Source organism: Corvus hawaiiensis, chromosome 16 (genome assembly GCF_020740725.1).
Source record: "Corvus hawaiiensis isolate bCorHaw1 chromosome 16, bCorHaw1.pri.cur, whole genome shotgun sequence".
In the NCBI taxonomy this organism is placed as follows: domain Eukaryota; kingdom Metazoa; phylum Chordata; class Aves; order Passeriformes; family Corvidae; genus Corvus; species Corvus hawaiiensis.
In genome coordinates this window covers 13,672,489-13,688,034 of record NC_063228.1, presented here as the reverse complement: position 1 = coordinate 13,688,034, position 15,546 = coordinate 13,672,489, and the positions used below count along the sequence as shown (strand labels likewise).

At 48.7% G+C, this 15,546-nt stretch overlaps 1 protein-coding gene across 9 annotated transcripts in view; it reads left to right on the top strand.

Moving 5' to 3' along the window:
- Positions 1-14,852, top strand: part of NPRL3 (NPR3 like, GATOR1 complex subunit) — a 41,670-nt gene extending 26,818 nt beyond the window's left edge. For 8 of the 9 annotated variants that reach the window (XM_048320681.1, XM_048320682.1, XM_048320683.1 and 5 more), the window contains 3 exons: positions 7,640-7,829; positions 8,989-9,181; positions 14,121-14,852. In XM_048320681.1, coding sequence (XP_048176638.1) covers positions 7,640-7,829; positions 8,989-9,181; positions 14,121-14,286 — 549 coding nt within the window. In that variant the 3' untranslated portion in view covers positions 14,287-14,852. Of the gene's footprint in view, positions 1-7,639; positions 7,909-8,988; positions 9,182-14,120 lie in introns of those variants that run through there. The other variant, XM_048320688.1, reaches the window with a different exon arrangement.
- Positions 14,853-15,546: the final 694 nt, after the last annotated feature.

Genomic DNA, 15,546 nt, shown 5'->3' with positions numbered 1-15,546 from the left:
TGATAACAAGGGATGGTGCTGCTTCTGGAGCACTTGGTCAGGAACCTGCTGTTGCACATTTACAAGTTCCCAATTACTGTGTTTCCAGCCTTATGATTTGTTGTTTCGTGTCCTCGTGCCGAAAAGCTGTGGGGATGTTCAAAGTGAGAGGGTGCTCTGTGCTGGCAAAGCAGAGTCCTGAAAGAAATATTAGAATGTTTCTTTTCATGGAGTGATGTAGTAGGGAAAACTGAAACTCCATTTGGTCTGTTGCAAACTGTCATGAATTGGTAGGGGTGAATCAATTTTGTGGATTCCTCACAATCACATTCGATTTTATTTTATTCCATCTGCTTCAAGTTCACAATCTATTTTTAAAAGCAATCTGTCTGTACACTTGGTTTTGCTGTAAAACTGGAATTGTTTAAAGGCTGTTGGAGGAAATAGACTCAGCATGGGGTGAGCAGAAGTCCGTGTGTCACTGCATTAGCTTTTTAGTATTCAGATCTGGGTTAATAAAATATGGATTTGGGATTTGTGAGCTGTTTTGCTTAGGCATCGATCATGGCTTGTGGCATTTCTGGGAACTGGTGGAACACAAGAAGGAGCTCAATAATGTGAGGTGTCCTGGCTGACACTCTTCTGTTCCCAGATGGAGGAGCCTGGACCTCTGAACGTGGCTCAGTGAGCCAAAGCAAGCATAGGCAGAGTTCTTTGGCTGGTTTCTTGTGATGTTTGTTTCTGGCCTTCAGACTTGGGTGCCTTGGTGGCTCCACGGATTGAGCCCCTGCTCAGATACAGAGAAGATTGCCATCACCTCTGCACTCAAGCACAGCTGTGAGGGAAGAATTGGTTGTAATTACAGGTTGGGAGAGATGATGATCAGAGATAAAGATAAGTAATGATGTAGGTCTAATCCCAGTAGCATGTACTGGTCAGCTGCCACCTTGGGAGGCAGGGAAAGAGCAGGACTCCACTGTAGTTACAGACAAGTAAGTGTCCTGAAAATTGAAGCTGAAGCCATAGCATTAATTTTATTCTAGCTGCAGTAGCTTCAGGAGACATTCTCAGTAATTCTTTTAAAATTCATTACTTGCCTCAGTACTTCTCCTTCAATAGTTCTGGTTGTTCTCAGATGTCCTACTTTTGTTTAAAATACACAAATAAAAGTCTGCCACTTACTACTGCGGTTATGCCTTGAAAGAAGGGTGCAATAAATGCTTGCCAGAGCTGATGGAGTGCTAAAGTGTTTTTTTAGAGTGTGTACCTTCCCTCTGCTGCTCACCTGTCTGTGCTGGGGTCCTAAGGGTCAGCAGCACAGCTTGCTTTCATCATCCTTTCAGCCTTATTGGAAGATGAAGGATGATGCTGTGAAAAGCTGTGGCTTTTTGATAAAGCAAAGTGTGACAGTTCTTGGGGGAGTTTAGATTGAAGAGAGTTTTTATGTATTTTCATATCAGTACATTTTCTTCTACTTTGATTTACCTATGTAGGACTTCTTGTATTATTTTTTGTTTTTTTTAATCTTTTAAGAGACGTGACTCCAATCCCTGCCCTGAAGTGGTCAGGCTCCAGTTGTAATTAACAGAGATCTAATCAATACAGCAATTAATCTAATGAAATGTGGGTGGGTTTTTGTTCCGCTGTGCTGTGATAAAAGATGTTGTACTCTGAACTGTAAATATTGTCAAAATGTACTCGCTTTGCCTTTGAAAAAAATTAGCAAAGGTGGGACTTTCTGTGTAGTTTTGTTCTTTGTGTACACAGGAGGGGATGTGAGGTATTTTAGCTTTAAAGGTTACCTCGTGCTTTTCATCAGGCTGAGGGCACTGTCTGTTCTCCTGAAGGTCAGTGTGCTGGAGGGTCAGTACTGTGGGAGAGGCTGGATCTTCTGCAGAAGCTCTTGTGGCCTCATGGCATCCATGGCATCCATCCCATCTGATTCTTCTCTTAAGCATGGGATTGGCTCCCTGCGTTTGGCATGTGCTTCTGGATGGGTAAAGAATACAGAAGGCATTAATAAAGCCCACGATAGGAAACAGGAGAGCTCTTAGAGCCCTTCCTGTTTTTATACAAAAATATTGCTTGATTTGAAAGGGGACAAAGTTATTTTTGTTCAATTACCATTGCACGAGTGGAATTCCTCTATTCCTTTGGGTAGATGAAAAAAATGTGACAGTCATTTTTATACCTGGTGTGCTGTGGTATTTTTGGGCTGGTAGGACATATGAACAACCTGAGCAAGGACAAGACTGCCTTGGGAGTGCATGGCTGTGTTCTGCTTTTGCTGTCTGCCTGTCAAGTAGGTAGGAGGTGTCAAGTGAGTGGTGTGTGCCTGGCCTGCCAGTGCTCTCAGCCGTGCCCTGTGCCAGAGACTGAAAGTCCTGATTGTGTCATCTTGATCTCTTGTCTTGCCTGTGATGAGGAGCAGTGTATTGCAGTGGAACCCTGGGCAGTGTGTATCTGTCAGTTGAGAAGGTTTTCGTATCCCTGTGGTTCTCCCTGCTGCTTCCCTTTCTCTGTGTTTCCCTTGGATTCCCTGGCTTTCCTGGGACAGCAGTGTTGCAGCAGGGTGAGGATGAGCCCATGCCCTCAGCTCAGCTGACCTAAAGAGGTCTTGGTGGTGTTGAGCCGAGGCCCTGCTTTTCTTTCCCACTCCCAGGTGTGTGCACACACGAGCCTTCCTCCCTTCCCTCCTCCCATTCCTAGAGCTCTGGCTCCTGTCCTGCCTGACTCCATTCATTCAACTTGTTTCAGCTGCACAAGTTTTCTGCCAGGTTAGCAGGTGGAATTCACTTGGGGAGATCTAGTGAGCTCCAGGGCTGGCGCAGAGGGAGGTGATTTCTGCACAGCTTCTGCAGCTGGTGGGGGGTGAGGGAAGCAGAAGCTGTTCTCTCCAATTCACAGTGAGTTGTCCCTTAGCCCCATTGTGCCTTGTAATGTCACCAGGACTTGCTGCAGTGCCTGGGTTTGTCCTGGATCTCACCAGGATGCAGCCAAGGGGTGGGGAGCTCATACAGAAGGGAACTCATCTTGCCTTTTGGTGTTTTCACTGGAAAAGAAGCAGTTTGTATCCCCTCTACTCTGACCCCAAAGAAGCTGTCCCTGTTGTGCTGCCTGTGGCTGTTGGCTCGTGTCCCTGTGCTTTCCTCCTCTGAGTGGCACAGCCTTGCTCTGAGTGCAGAGCACACCTGGGGTGGAGCTCTGGGGTTGCTCAGTGGGGTGCACATGCCTTCCAAACCTCCGGGGAAAGCATAGGAGCACTTGGTGACCCAAAGTCTTCAGGTCAGCACGTGTTGACTGGCAGGATCTGTACCAGGCACTGCTGCTGGTGCAGGGCAAGGCTTTGGCCTGCTTTTCAGGATAAGGATTTCTTTGTCCAGCATCAAATTTCTTTACCCAGCTACTCTGCACTAAGTTGCTTTGCAAACCAAGAGTTAGAGATGATGTTTGTAGCTTCCCCTCCTCTGCACTGTGACCTCAGCTAGTTCATCTGCTTCAGATGAACATGGGAACATCACTCTGCCCTGCCTTGAACAAACATGGACTAGCAGGAGGGATCTTCCCACCTGTAAGTAGTGTTCCTAGGTGAATTAGACATCCCATTTTCTTCCTGCATCCCCTTTATCATAATGCACATTGTCATTATTATTGTGGTTCTCTAATTCTCCCTTGATGGGATATGGATAACTGCAGGAAAAAAAACCCCAGAAAAACAGATGGGAAAGCAGGACAGCTGCTGCTGAACAAAATCTGTTTAACTTTTCACTTTTGTTTTAGTCAGTCTGGGCCATCCTGCTGGGAGTCAGGCACAGGGAGATGAGGCCTCTGCCTTGTGCCTGCAGAAAACGTGCCGAGCTTTGTGCAGGGCTCATGGAAAATGAGGCAGGAAAATGTGTCAGGGGATGGAGTGGGAGGGGAGCTGCCTGCACACCCTGAATGGGCAGCTGTGTCTTCAGGGAGCCACGCTGCACATGGGGCTGCTCTGCTGGAAGGCATTAGGAGCCACGGGAGCTTTTGTTGGCAGAGGTAGGGAAGTAGGATTAAGATGCATTTATATTCAGTTGGGCTGGGTATGAAATCAGGGGTTTAGCACAGTAAGTTAAAGGAGTATGTCATGTTAGGCCTGAATGGAGGGAATGGTGAAGCTGAGAATTCAGAGCTGTCACCTTGTGATTAAAATGGCAACATTAGACAGTAAATGTTTCATCCTACATCAGTAGGAGTTTTCAGAGTCTGTTTCCTGTAAAACAGGGAGAAGTTTTAATAGCTGATCTGTTTTCCATGAAACAGCGTGGTTTGAATGCTAAAGAAAGGTAATACATTTCAGCAAACATCCCTGCGCCCCAGTGGCTTTGAAGGTGTCATCATCCTGAGCCAAGGCAGCCCTCAGTTCTCAAGTCAGACCTTGAAGAGGGTTTGTGTCAAATAACTGGATAATCCAGGTTGGAGAAAGGGGGCTTGTGTGCTTCAGTAGGCAAAACAAGCTGTGTTTTAACTGTCTCCTCACGTAGTGAGAAACAAGCTAGGATTGACTGCTTCTAGGCTGCTGTTTTCCCTTCCCTTTCCTGAACCTGTTGCTACTCCCAGTTATCCTTAACTTTTTAGGCCTGGGAAAGAAAACAGCCTTAAAGAATCCTTGCAGGAAATGTAACACATTTCTCAAGAGTTTTACAAATGGCCCCAGAGAATAAGGAATGCTGGATCTTGTCCCTCCAAGACTTGGGGCTGATCTCTGGCCATCCTGAAGTGCCCAGCTGGGCTGATGCACAGTGCCATGTTTTTGGAAGCCAGTGCAGCATCTCTGCTTGTGCCAGTGAACACAAAGCAGGGCATTGTACCAGTGCCTTGCTCGACAACACTCTGTCACTGCTCTGGGAATGGCCCTGGGCTGTTCTGTGCCAGCAGGAACAAGCCAGATGTGGCTGCTGCAGCAGACAGGACCCCCTCAGAGAAAGCTGGAAAGAGGCAGCACGGGCAGACAGGAAGCATGAAAGGAATATGGATGAAATTTAGATTGAATTGGTAGTTAAATTAAGCAACAGAAAATGTTTCACTTTATATTTCCATCACAATCCTGCTGTTTCAGCCAAAAAATCCTGGCTCTGGATTCCTGCTGTGCCAGAGGATGACTGAGGCAAGCAGTCCTGGGATGAAGTATATCCTTGCCTGGGAAGCTGCTCCCAGCCCTTTTGGCTTCAGCAGGGAGCCAAGCTCTAATGAAGTGCCCTGAGAGCAGGCCCAGAGATAACCCTGCACCCCTGGGGGAGGTGCAGCAGTTCCAGCCAGCACAGCACTGATGGTGCAGGGCAGCCTCTGCTACTGCAGCCCTGTGTGAGCTCCATCGGAGCTTGGGAGGAGCAGATGGACAGCGAAGAGAAACGCAGTGCTCGTGTCCAGAAGGACAGGCAGCAGCATGTGTTAGCAAAGCCCTTGCTAGACCTGATCTGGGAAAACAGTTCTGCACTTCCACACTTCTTTTGGTAAGAAATGGGTCTAAACCTGGAAGAAGTGGGAATGGTGTGAGGCACTTGCAGTGGTGGCACAAAGTTCATCACGGGCAGGGGCCACTGCAGGATGCTGCAGCACTTGGGCTTTTTCTAGGACTGGGTTTTAAGAAGTACCAGATTCCTGCTGAAGTTTGTCTTAATACAGAAAAATGTCAGGGATCATCAGTCTCTGTGGTCTAGGGATGATCAAGCTTACTTCAGGATGGAAGATGAGTTTCCTCTAGTTCTCAGATTAGTCACAGGTCTCCAACTCTCCCACCCAGAGACGGCACAAAGGTGTTTGACAGGGGCTGGTTGCACAAGGTTTTGGCTGTAAAGCTGTAACACCTCTGCTGCCTGGCTTCTTGTTCCACTGGGCCATAGCTTCTGGCTCAGGGTGGCTTTCTAGGTATTTCCACGAGGGTGTGGAGGTGATGGTGCACATGCAGGATTAGAGGGGGTTGGATGAGACTCTCCATGCACATGGAGCTGCAGCAAAAGAAATTGGCTATTTCTGTAATTCATGGAACCACCAGAGTGACCAGGGGAGGCTGGTCTGGATCAGGCCCAACCCACTGCTTCTGTAGGTCTGGTAGAGCCTGTCTTCCTGTCTCCTTGGATTTTTCCAGGGTTGTTTTGTGCTCTGAAACGTGCAGACCTCTTTCATTTGCTAATCAGACGTCACTGTGTGCCAACAGGTTGGAAATGTAAGTAAAATTAATGAGCCATCTTTCCATCCAGGCCTGCGTCTGGAAGGAAGGATTTCAGCAACGTAATCACTGGAGTAAACCTCGCTCTTCCAGGCTGCCTTCAGATGTTAGCAAAGCATTAGGTCTTTGGTGTCTTTTGCCAACCTTCCTCTTCTGTAGATTTTCTGTTAAACATGTAAAATGAATTATGGCTTTTCCAAAAAATATATGTTTGAAGGCGATCCCAGATAATATGTTTTAAGATTAAAATCCGCTGAGCCCCCAGAAGTGGTAATCCCTGAAAAGACAGGGTGTGGGTCTGTCTGCAAACAGAAGAGGTTTCTTTTGTGATTTGATAGCAGAGGAGGAACTGAGAATTACAAGATTTATGGAAAAAGGAAAATTATGTGGGCTGATGAACTTGGGTTTGGGGCTTTTATTGCGATTTGGCCTGTTACCCTGATGATTAACGCAGCAGAGTGAGCTTCCTTCTGAGTCTGAGCTCATGCTGCATGTGTTTGTCTCACCAAAACAGTGTTGGTTGCTATGAAGTCCCCAAACAGCCTTGTCAGTGACTGTGTTCTGAGCCTTTTGCTATGAGAGTTGCCTGCAGTGATATGAAAAGGCTTTTTATGCAGAAATCAAGACACAATGATACATTTTGAAGGCTCCTCCCAGACTTGTGAAAACAGACCATGCCAAGACCCTGCAAACGTTGCCCCTGGCTCTGCCCATGGTGCAGGTCTCTAGCAGGTGTTGGGCATGTTTAATACATCTCATTGCTTTTGAGTCTCTTGCCTGCCTGAAAACCCAGGTGCCTTTATTAGCTTGGCCCTATATAGCAGAGGGATGGTGAAAAGAGGGATAGTGACTCTGCATTGAGAGGGGACTCCTTGGCAGCTCAGGCTGCTGACCCTTGCCAGGGCTTCCTGCTGCTGCTCCTCCTGCTTCTGTATTGCCCAGCCCTGTCAGGCTCTGATCTCCAGAGCGTCTCCCATGGCTAATCAGCAGTTTCCCATCTGACAGCAAAGGGCTCCTATTCCTGGCCACCTCTCCTGGTTACTTTAGCTCTGCCCCATCACCCTGCCCTCTCTCTGGCTCTCTAGAGGTGCCTGGGCTTCAATCTGACCATCTGGGATTAAGCCTTCTGTGATACACATTTTAGTGGCCCTTGTGTAGAAACCAGCAAACTGCTTTGGAGCTGGGGCAGGGCAGGTTCCTTCGAGGCTGTGCTGGTCAGTGTTGCATAAAGATGTGGATCACTAAAGGCTCCACTGCAGCCTAAGCACCCACAGAGGCTCTGGGTGTGATGAAGGTTTGTGCCTGGTCACCTTTTTGTGATTGGAACAGGGATAAACTCTTGTGTGGGTCGAGAAGCATTTTTCCATGTGAGTCGTTACTCACCAGGTGTACCCTTTGTGTGTTGTTTTCCTCCTGTATCTCATTTCCCAGGTGTTTAACCCCTCATTTCTCCCCCTGCAGACCCAGCTTATCCAGATGGTGATATGGATGCTCCAGCACCGGCTCCTGATCCAGCTCCACACCTACGTGTGCCTGATGGTGCCCCCAAATGAGGAAGAGTTCCGAGCCCAGGATGAGGACATGCCCTTCACTGCCAGGGTTGGGGGACGAAGTTTGAGCACCCCCAATGCTCTCAGCTTTGGCTCTCCAAGTATGAGCATGCTTTTCTCTGCTGTTCTCACCTCACTTCTAGAACTTCCCTTAGTGCTGCCAAGGGCCATCAGGCCTTGGTAATGAGACATCTCCTCTTGTTGGAGTACTTGCTAATTAGGTCCAGCCTTTTGTAAATTTAGAACTAGGCACTGGTGAAAGTCCTAGGGGCTATTAGACTTCTTTTTAGAAAGAAGTAATGCTTTGTAATTTGCCAAATTCTCATGTGGTCATGTAAAAGATTTTTATGAGAGGTACTTCTTTCTTTTTTAAAGTATCTTCCTCCTCCCTTGCTGCACTCAGAAGTATCCCCTATGTTCCTCTGGCTGCATTGCTATTACTGCCCAGATTTTGGTTTTCAGGACAGAAAGAAAATGTGAGAATTTGTTCAAGCAGCACTGATTTCTGTGGGCTGTAGAACCATTAGAGCCACCCGAGGAGACACAGAGCTGGCTTTGTTCTCACAAATGACTGATTTCTGTTTATGTATCCTGATTTCTTTAATCTCCCCAGTGCCATTCTTCAGGGTGATTCCAGGAAAGCATTCTTCTGAGAGGATGAGTCAGATATGGTGCTGAAATCACCAAACTGTCCTGCCTGTGCTGTTCTGAGCAGCCTTCTCAGAACTCTGCTGGGCTTGGATATGGGGAGAGATTCTCTGTACAACTTTGAGCTTTTACAGGAGTAATGAATTAGGGCAGAAATCTTGGAACGTGAGTCAGATCAGTCTGTGATCTGCTTATTCTGGCTCTCCCTCACAAGAGGATATTGCTTCTTGGCCTCTTTGTCTGCTCCCACCTTCTGTGCTGTTAGGCTTTTCATGTTACCACTTCATGGTATTCCAGCACAGCTGTCTGGGAATTCTCTTTCCAAATGTTTTTTATGGACTGTTTATAGTCTCCAGAAGTACAGTTTTCCACACAAATGGATGACTTTGTTGAAACATTTGAATTTCCCATTGAGAAAAGCGCTGTGTTGTCATATGACTAATTGCAGATTCATGGAGCACTTGGAGACCCACCTTCTCTGCTCTCCAGAGAAAAGGGATTAGTTGGAAAGGCTGCACAGAATTGCTGCACTGAATTGATAAACTTTGCATCCTTATGCTGAGGAATATAAAGCTTTTGTGTGTAATGTATGTCTCTCTCTTGCCCCGATAGCCAGTAGTGATGACATGACTCTGACAAGCCCTAGCATGGATAATTCCAGTGCTGAGCTGATACCTGGTGGGGACTCACCCCTAAATAAGAGGATGACGGAGAATCTCCTGGCAAGCCTGTTGGAACATGAGCGGGAAGCCATCCTGAATGTCCCAGCTGCCCAGAATCCAGAAGATCTCCGCATGTTTGCGAGGTGAGCAGGGCAGCATGCAGTCATTGTTTCTTCTCCTTCCTGCTTTATGGAAGGCTTGGTGTGGAGTCTGAGCAAATCCTGTTAGCCTGGGGATTTGGAGGAGAAATTCTTCGGGGTTTGTTCCTGTATATCATCTGTAATACAAACTAATATTTGTGGCACACGAACACTTGGTAACAAGAGTCCTGGTTGTGTGAAGGAGCATCAGGGAGTTGGACTCACTGTTTGCCTGCCAGTTTTGCTGTGTGCACACATGGCAGACACAAAACTGCACAGCCTAAAAAACTGTTCTAAGCAGGCAAGGCAGAGACCCAGTGATACTGATGCTGCCATTTTGTGTCCATTGGTATTTTCAGGCCAGCTCTCCTTAATTTGATGGTTTGTAAACTCCATGGAAATAAGAGACACAGAGCCAGCCTGAATACTTTTACAGACCAGCCTGTGAGTGTCCCAAGGTGTGTTTGGCAGTGATGAGAGCTCACTGTTTGGCAGTGATGAGAGCTCACTCAGATCAGTAGCACACATTTTGTTGTTAGAAATTTGCACACCACAAAAGCAGGCACGATGTGGTTCTGCACATGCTAAAAGCAGAATGACTTCCTAAGCAGCCATCTGGGAAGAAGGGAGGGCGGGGGAAGACTTTTTCTTCCTAAGGATTTCAAAACACAGTGGCATCACTGGAATGCAACTTTCACTGGTTTTCATACTTGTGGAGCAGAAAACCACCTGGGGCAAGGACTGCAGCTGTCCCATATTCTGGATTCAGTTGGTAATCCCCTGAAAAGCTGGTTCTTGCCCTAGGATGGATACAGTCAGCTAGCCTAGGGAAACTGTAATAGGAGGAAAATACTTTCATTGTCTGTGGCAGAGTACAGCTCAGGGACTTTGACAGAGCTCTCAAAGCTTGTGGGTAGTTATTGCTCTCTGAATTATTTGTCTCTGTCTTCTGCAACTCTTCAGAGAATATGCTCTGACTGGGAGGCAACATTGGCCACTTGAGAACTCTGAAGTGTTTTTTTTCTTTATTACCAGCTAAGTCATTGCAAAACCAGTGAGGAAGGAAAGTAAAAACAAAATGATATTTAATAGCTTAAGACAGAAGTTGTGGGGAACTCCTTGGACCAGTTCAGTGACGATGCAGATTCTTAGAGAATCTGTGAGGAAAGGATGTCATGACTGCTCCCCTCTCAGTACCCTCAGTGGGGTAAAACAGCCCATTTGGAAGCTTTTGAACTGCAGATGCAAAAAATGACTGATTTCTTTGTGAAGCTGAGTGATGTTTATTTTGCAGTTTGCTCCTGCCCCGGGTTCTTTTGCAAATCCCCAGGCCTTATCAGGTTTGAATTTCCAGTCTGCTACAGATTGAATTGACAAGTGCAGAGTGCTCTGAGGCAACAGAGAGGAATAAACAGATTAAACAATAAATAAACAATAAACAGATGGGTCCTGTGGGCAGACGCTGCCGTGCGCACGTAGGAATGTTCATGCCAGACCCTCTTAGTTACTGCTGGTTGTATGAGACACCACAACTTGTAGGTTGTGGTGTATTTTCTCTCTTTTTGTGCCATAACCATCAGAGATGAGTGAGTAAATCTGTTGCTCTCAATGAAAGGGAAAAAACCATGGTGAAGCTGCCTGAAGGAGCTGACCTCCCTGGGTACCCTCATGCAGGTACTGCTCCAGCCCCTCCTTCCTTTGCCGTAGGAGCAGCAGCCTGGGGGGGGCTGTGCCCTGGCCAACAGCTCTGCTCTCATAGCTGCCTCCAGAGCCAAGTGCTATAAATGCACAACTGGTGCCCTAAATATCCTGTGGTATTTGCCCTTCCCAGGGTGCTGTGTGTACACACAGAGGGATGGGCTATTTCCAGCACAGCAATAAAGCTCAGCCTGGCACATTTTTCTGTGCTGGTGCCTCTGAGTGCCTGTCCCTTGTTACTTGGACAGCACAGAGCGCTGGTGCCTGTCCAGGCTGTGCACAGCCCATGTTTGAAGGCAGAAACCTTAAGGGGAAGTAAGGAATTACTAAAGCTTGGCTCCAGCATTGGCTGCATTAACCCTCATAACATCCAATGAGAATTTAAATCCAAGTTCTTTCCTAAGGTGCAACTGAAGGAGGGTTGGCATGTCCTTCCAGGAGTAAGCTTGGGAAGGACACAAGTTGTTTTTGATCTAGATCCTCAGTAATGTGCACCAAGCCTTCCTCACTGCACATTAAGCAGTGCTTTTGAAGCCTGAAGAAGTTGGAGGCTTCACTCATGGCTTCTCTCCCAAGCCCTGAGTTGCTCTCAGGGTTTGTCTTGCTCTGAGACTGGGAGGTGAGATCCTTCACTCCACGGAGGGATGCTCATTGGCAGCACTGAGCTGTGGACAGTTCTGCTCTGGTTTCAAGCAGTGCTGTGGCAGGGACATCTCCTTGGCCAGAAATAAGCTAATTATATTGGCATTGCTAGTCTGGGAGAATTCTTTTCTTTTTAGTGCATAGGAACACTCCAGTGCTGTTAGAGGGCCAGCTCTTGCAACTTGAGGAGGGGAAAACAGTGATGAGCTATGGAAAGCAATGATCTTCCATCACTGCATCTGGATGTGCACATCTGTCAACAGACACACCTGTGCAGCTTCAGAGGGACTCAAACACAGTGTCACTGCCCCAAGAAGTGCCATCATGCTGATTGTGTCCCAGAAATGTTCACTGCCCAAAAAGGTGAAGGCAGTGCTCACCTTCTCTGGAGCTGTGAAGCCCCAAGGACAGCTTTGTAGATTCTACTTGGACTTTTGGGAAAACCCCTCCCTGGGAGGGTGGTGCAGCCCAGGACAGATTGCCCAAGCATGTGGATGGATCTCCATCTCTGAAGGGTTTGAAAAAGCTCTACAGCATTAGCAATAGTCCTGCTGGAGCAGAATGCTGGGCTAGACTTTGGGGGTGTCTTCCAGCTGGCATTTTTGTGATATTCTTTAATAGCCTCTCTAGCTTTTATTGGAGTGGAAAGTATTTAGTCTTGACCAGTTACAAATCCAGACTCTTTCTGAATATAAGATGGATTTATTTATTGGCAAACTGCTCAGTCTGTGCTGCCGTGGAAAGCCAGGTCATACAGGAACGAGAGCTGAGCCAGGGTATGAGCACATGGGCACATGAGACTGGCACAGGGGAAGGAATCCCCAAAACCACCTTGTGAACTGTGATATGAGTTGTAAGATACAAATGTTTCTGTTCATACTTGAGGGAACAGTCTGGCTTTGACACACCCAAGAACCGAACAGTGTCCCTGTGAGTAGCCACTTCTCAGTGCACACAGTTGCCATTGGCCCTGGGGAGGTTGCCAGTGAGCCTCGTGTCAATACCCAGTGGGAGACAGTGCAAAAGGCATAGCCCAGATACGGGAAAGACTGGAGCTTGTCTCTGTTGTTTGTTTGTGCTGCAGGTACAGAGGCAGCAGTTATGTTCTCCATACTGGTGCCAGTTTGAGAGCTGGCAGAGGAACAGCAGGAGGGAGTTGGCAGTGAGCTGGGGCTGCCCAGCTACAGGCTGCCAGTGAGGATCCTGCTCTGAGCCCACAGACAGCTCGTGGGGGAGAGGAGGGACGTGGCAAATTGGGAAGCAGAGAAACACACGTGGTACTGGGCTAGAGGTGAAAACTCCTCTGCACAGTGTAGTGGGGGTGTGATGGAGGGGCTCTTGTTGCACAGTGACTCCTTTGCAGTCACCCGTGAGGGTGGTGGGTGACGGGAGTGCCCAGCAGGAGGCAGCCAGGCAGGCGTTGGTCCTGCAGGGAAAGCACGAGCCACTCCATCCTCCAAAACAGGCAGGAGTGCTCCAGTGGATGATATATTTTGAGGGCTGTTCCTGCATGGGGGCTGTATGAATGGATTGGAAAACAGATCATGTCATCTCCACTCATTTTTACAGTCAGTTGGCACGAAGCTGCAGATGGGTAATGGAACATGAGCAAAGGCTGCTGGAGCACAGAGTGTGATGTGGAACACACGTGGAGGCACAGCTGGCTGTGGAGCTGGGAAGAGACTCTGGCCTTTGGGCCTTCATGGGTGGGAGCATTTGAGTCACACGTGCAGCATGGCTGTGACATTTGGGAGGGTGTCGAGACAAGTAAGAGACTGAGCAGGAAACTCAGGCTTCATCTGTGGGGCTGGCTTGGCATTATGGCTCAGAGGGAACTCTGGGGAGGGGCCCTCAGCCATCGGGGACTTGTGCTGTTTGTCGTGGACCCTGCTGTGACTGACTGTGCAGGGCTAAGGTTTTCTGATGGCTGTAGCATGGTGGTGGCCAGCAAAGGGGTATCAGTGTTGTCTTTGTCTAAAGAGAATAGGGAATTTAAGAAGCCAGCATGGTTTGAGCATAGGCTTCAGGGGGTTTGTAACTCCTGCAGCTTCTCTGTGGTGCCTACCACCAAAATTTCCATCAGCCTGTTGTGACTGCTCCACCCCACCCAAGCTGCCCAAACCCTGAGTGCAGGACCTGTAGTTACAAAGCCCCTTGTGCTGCTGTGAGGGAAAATTGCTCTTAATTCTAAAAGGCAGCGCAGGTACCCAAGCCCCTGATGCAGAGCTGTGACAAAGGGCAGTTTAGGCCCAGCTAAGAGAACATGGAATAAATCTGCTATGTCCTGACTTCTCAAGGCTCGCTGGCACTTATGTTTCTTCACTTTCTGGAATTATAACTAAGTTGAAAATTTACAATCTTGGGAAATGCTGGGAAACCTCTTGATCCAAGGAGGACCTTGGCAAAGCCCCACAGTGGGCAACTCCCATCCTTTTCCAGAGGATTTCTGTCTAGGCATGATTTAATTCCCTTTTCATGCAAATGAGGGACATAACCCAAACAACATTCTGATTCGCATCCCATGGGGGAGGAGACCTTGGGGGTGGCAGTATGAGTTTGAGCTGCTTTTGGCCCACGTGCTGCCTTGCTCTGTTCCCTGCAGGCTGCTGCACTACTTCCGAGGCCGGCACCACCTGGAGGAGATCATGTACAATGAGAACATGCGGCGCTCCCAGCTCCTGATGCTGTTTGACAAGTTCCGCAGTGTGCTGGTGGTCACCAGCCACGAGGACCCCGTCATTTCTGTGTTCCAGTCTCTCCTGAAGTGACTCTGCTGGCACAGAGGAGGGAGGCAGCTTGCCATACTCTCCATGCTGGGAGTCTAAAGGATGCCTAAAAACTGAAGGAGGTGGTTTCAGTTCCTTCTTGCCACGTGACACGCAGCAGGTTGTCCCCATCCGTGCCTCGATGTCCCAGCTGCTCCCCGAAGCTCCAGGGGCTGCTGCAGGACAGCATGTGCTTGCTCAGCCTGGATTCTTACCCTGCTACATTCACAGCCCTTCCTTGGCCCTGGTGCTCCCCAGGAATCGTGGGAGTGGGATAAGAGGGTTCTGCTGCGGTGCTGCTGGCAGAATGTCACCTTTGGGGGGGATGCTGGTGCCTCGAGAGTGCCTCCTCTGCTCTCCAGCACGACTGCTGGGACACTCAGCCATGAGACCTGTCCCCATGGCACAGCACGCATGGCCTTGCTCCAGGGCACAGGGGAGCTGGCCTGGCTCGTAGGGAAATGACCCTGGGCACTGAAGGATTCTGTTTGATCTCGCAGCAGCAGCGAGGACAGAGGTGGGAAGACAAAGTATCACAAGTAAACATGAAATCATGAATGAATGACTCAGTCACTGTGTCACAGCTCGTTCTTTCCTTGTCCCAATATCCTTATTCCCAAGTGTCTGTTGGAGCAGGGACTGCCACCACGCAGCCTCTGTGTTCCTGGGTTTTCATGTTTCCCAGTTTTTGCCTGGGGGTGGGAGCTTGGTTGTTGAGCAGGACTGAAAGGCACTGGCCAAGCTGCAGGTGCAGGGACACGTTCCACCCAGAGGCTGGGGGTAAGGGCACTCGGGCTTGTCCCCCAGGGCTTGTTTCGCCCCTCCACTCTCCCTCCCACAAGCGTGGCTGTGCCTGCAGGGAACCAGACAGGGACCCTGGCCTGGGGTAAAGCTATCCAGCAGGAAAACGAGATACAGGACTGTATTTCCTGCTCTGGTTTGGGACTGCTCCTCCAGCCATGCCAGGGCCAGAAGAAGAGGTGACAGCCCTGGGACATGCCAGGGCTTGGGGACAGCAGGAGCTTGTGCCAGCTCACCCCTGCCTGTGTGAGGCCACTGTCCCCCACAGCTGCTCACTGCTCTGTGCTGCATACCTGGGGAAGGGAGGGGGAACTTTACCTCCATAGTGGTGTAGCTTCTACAGGTTTGTTAAAAGGTTGTCAGGCTCCCTCTGAAGACCTTCCCTTACACCATGCACAACACCTGGAGCTTTTCCCAGAGCTCCAGGCTCTCAGGAGCAGCTTCACTTGCCCACACAAACTA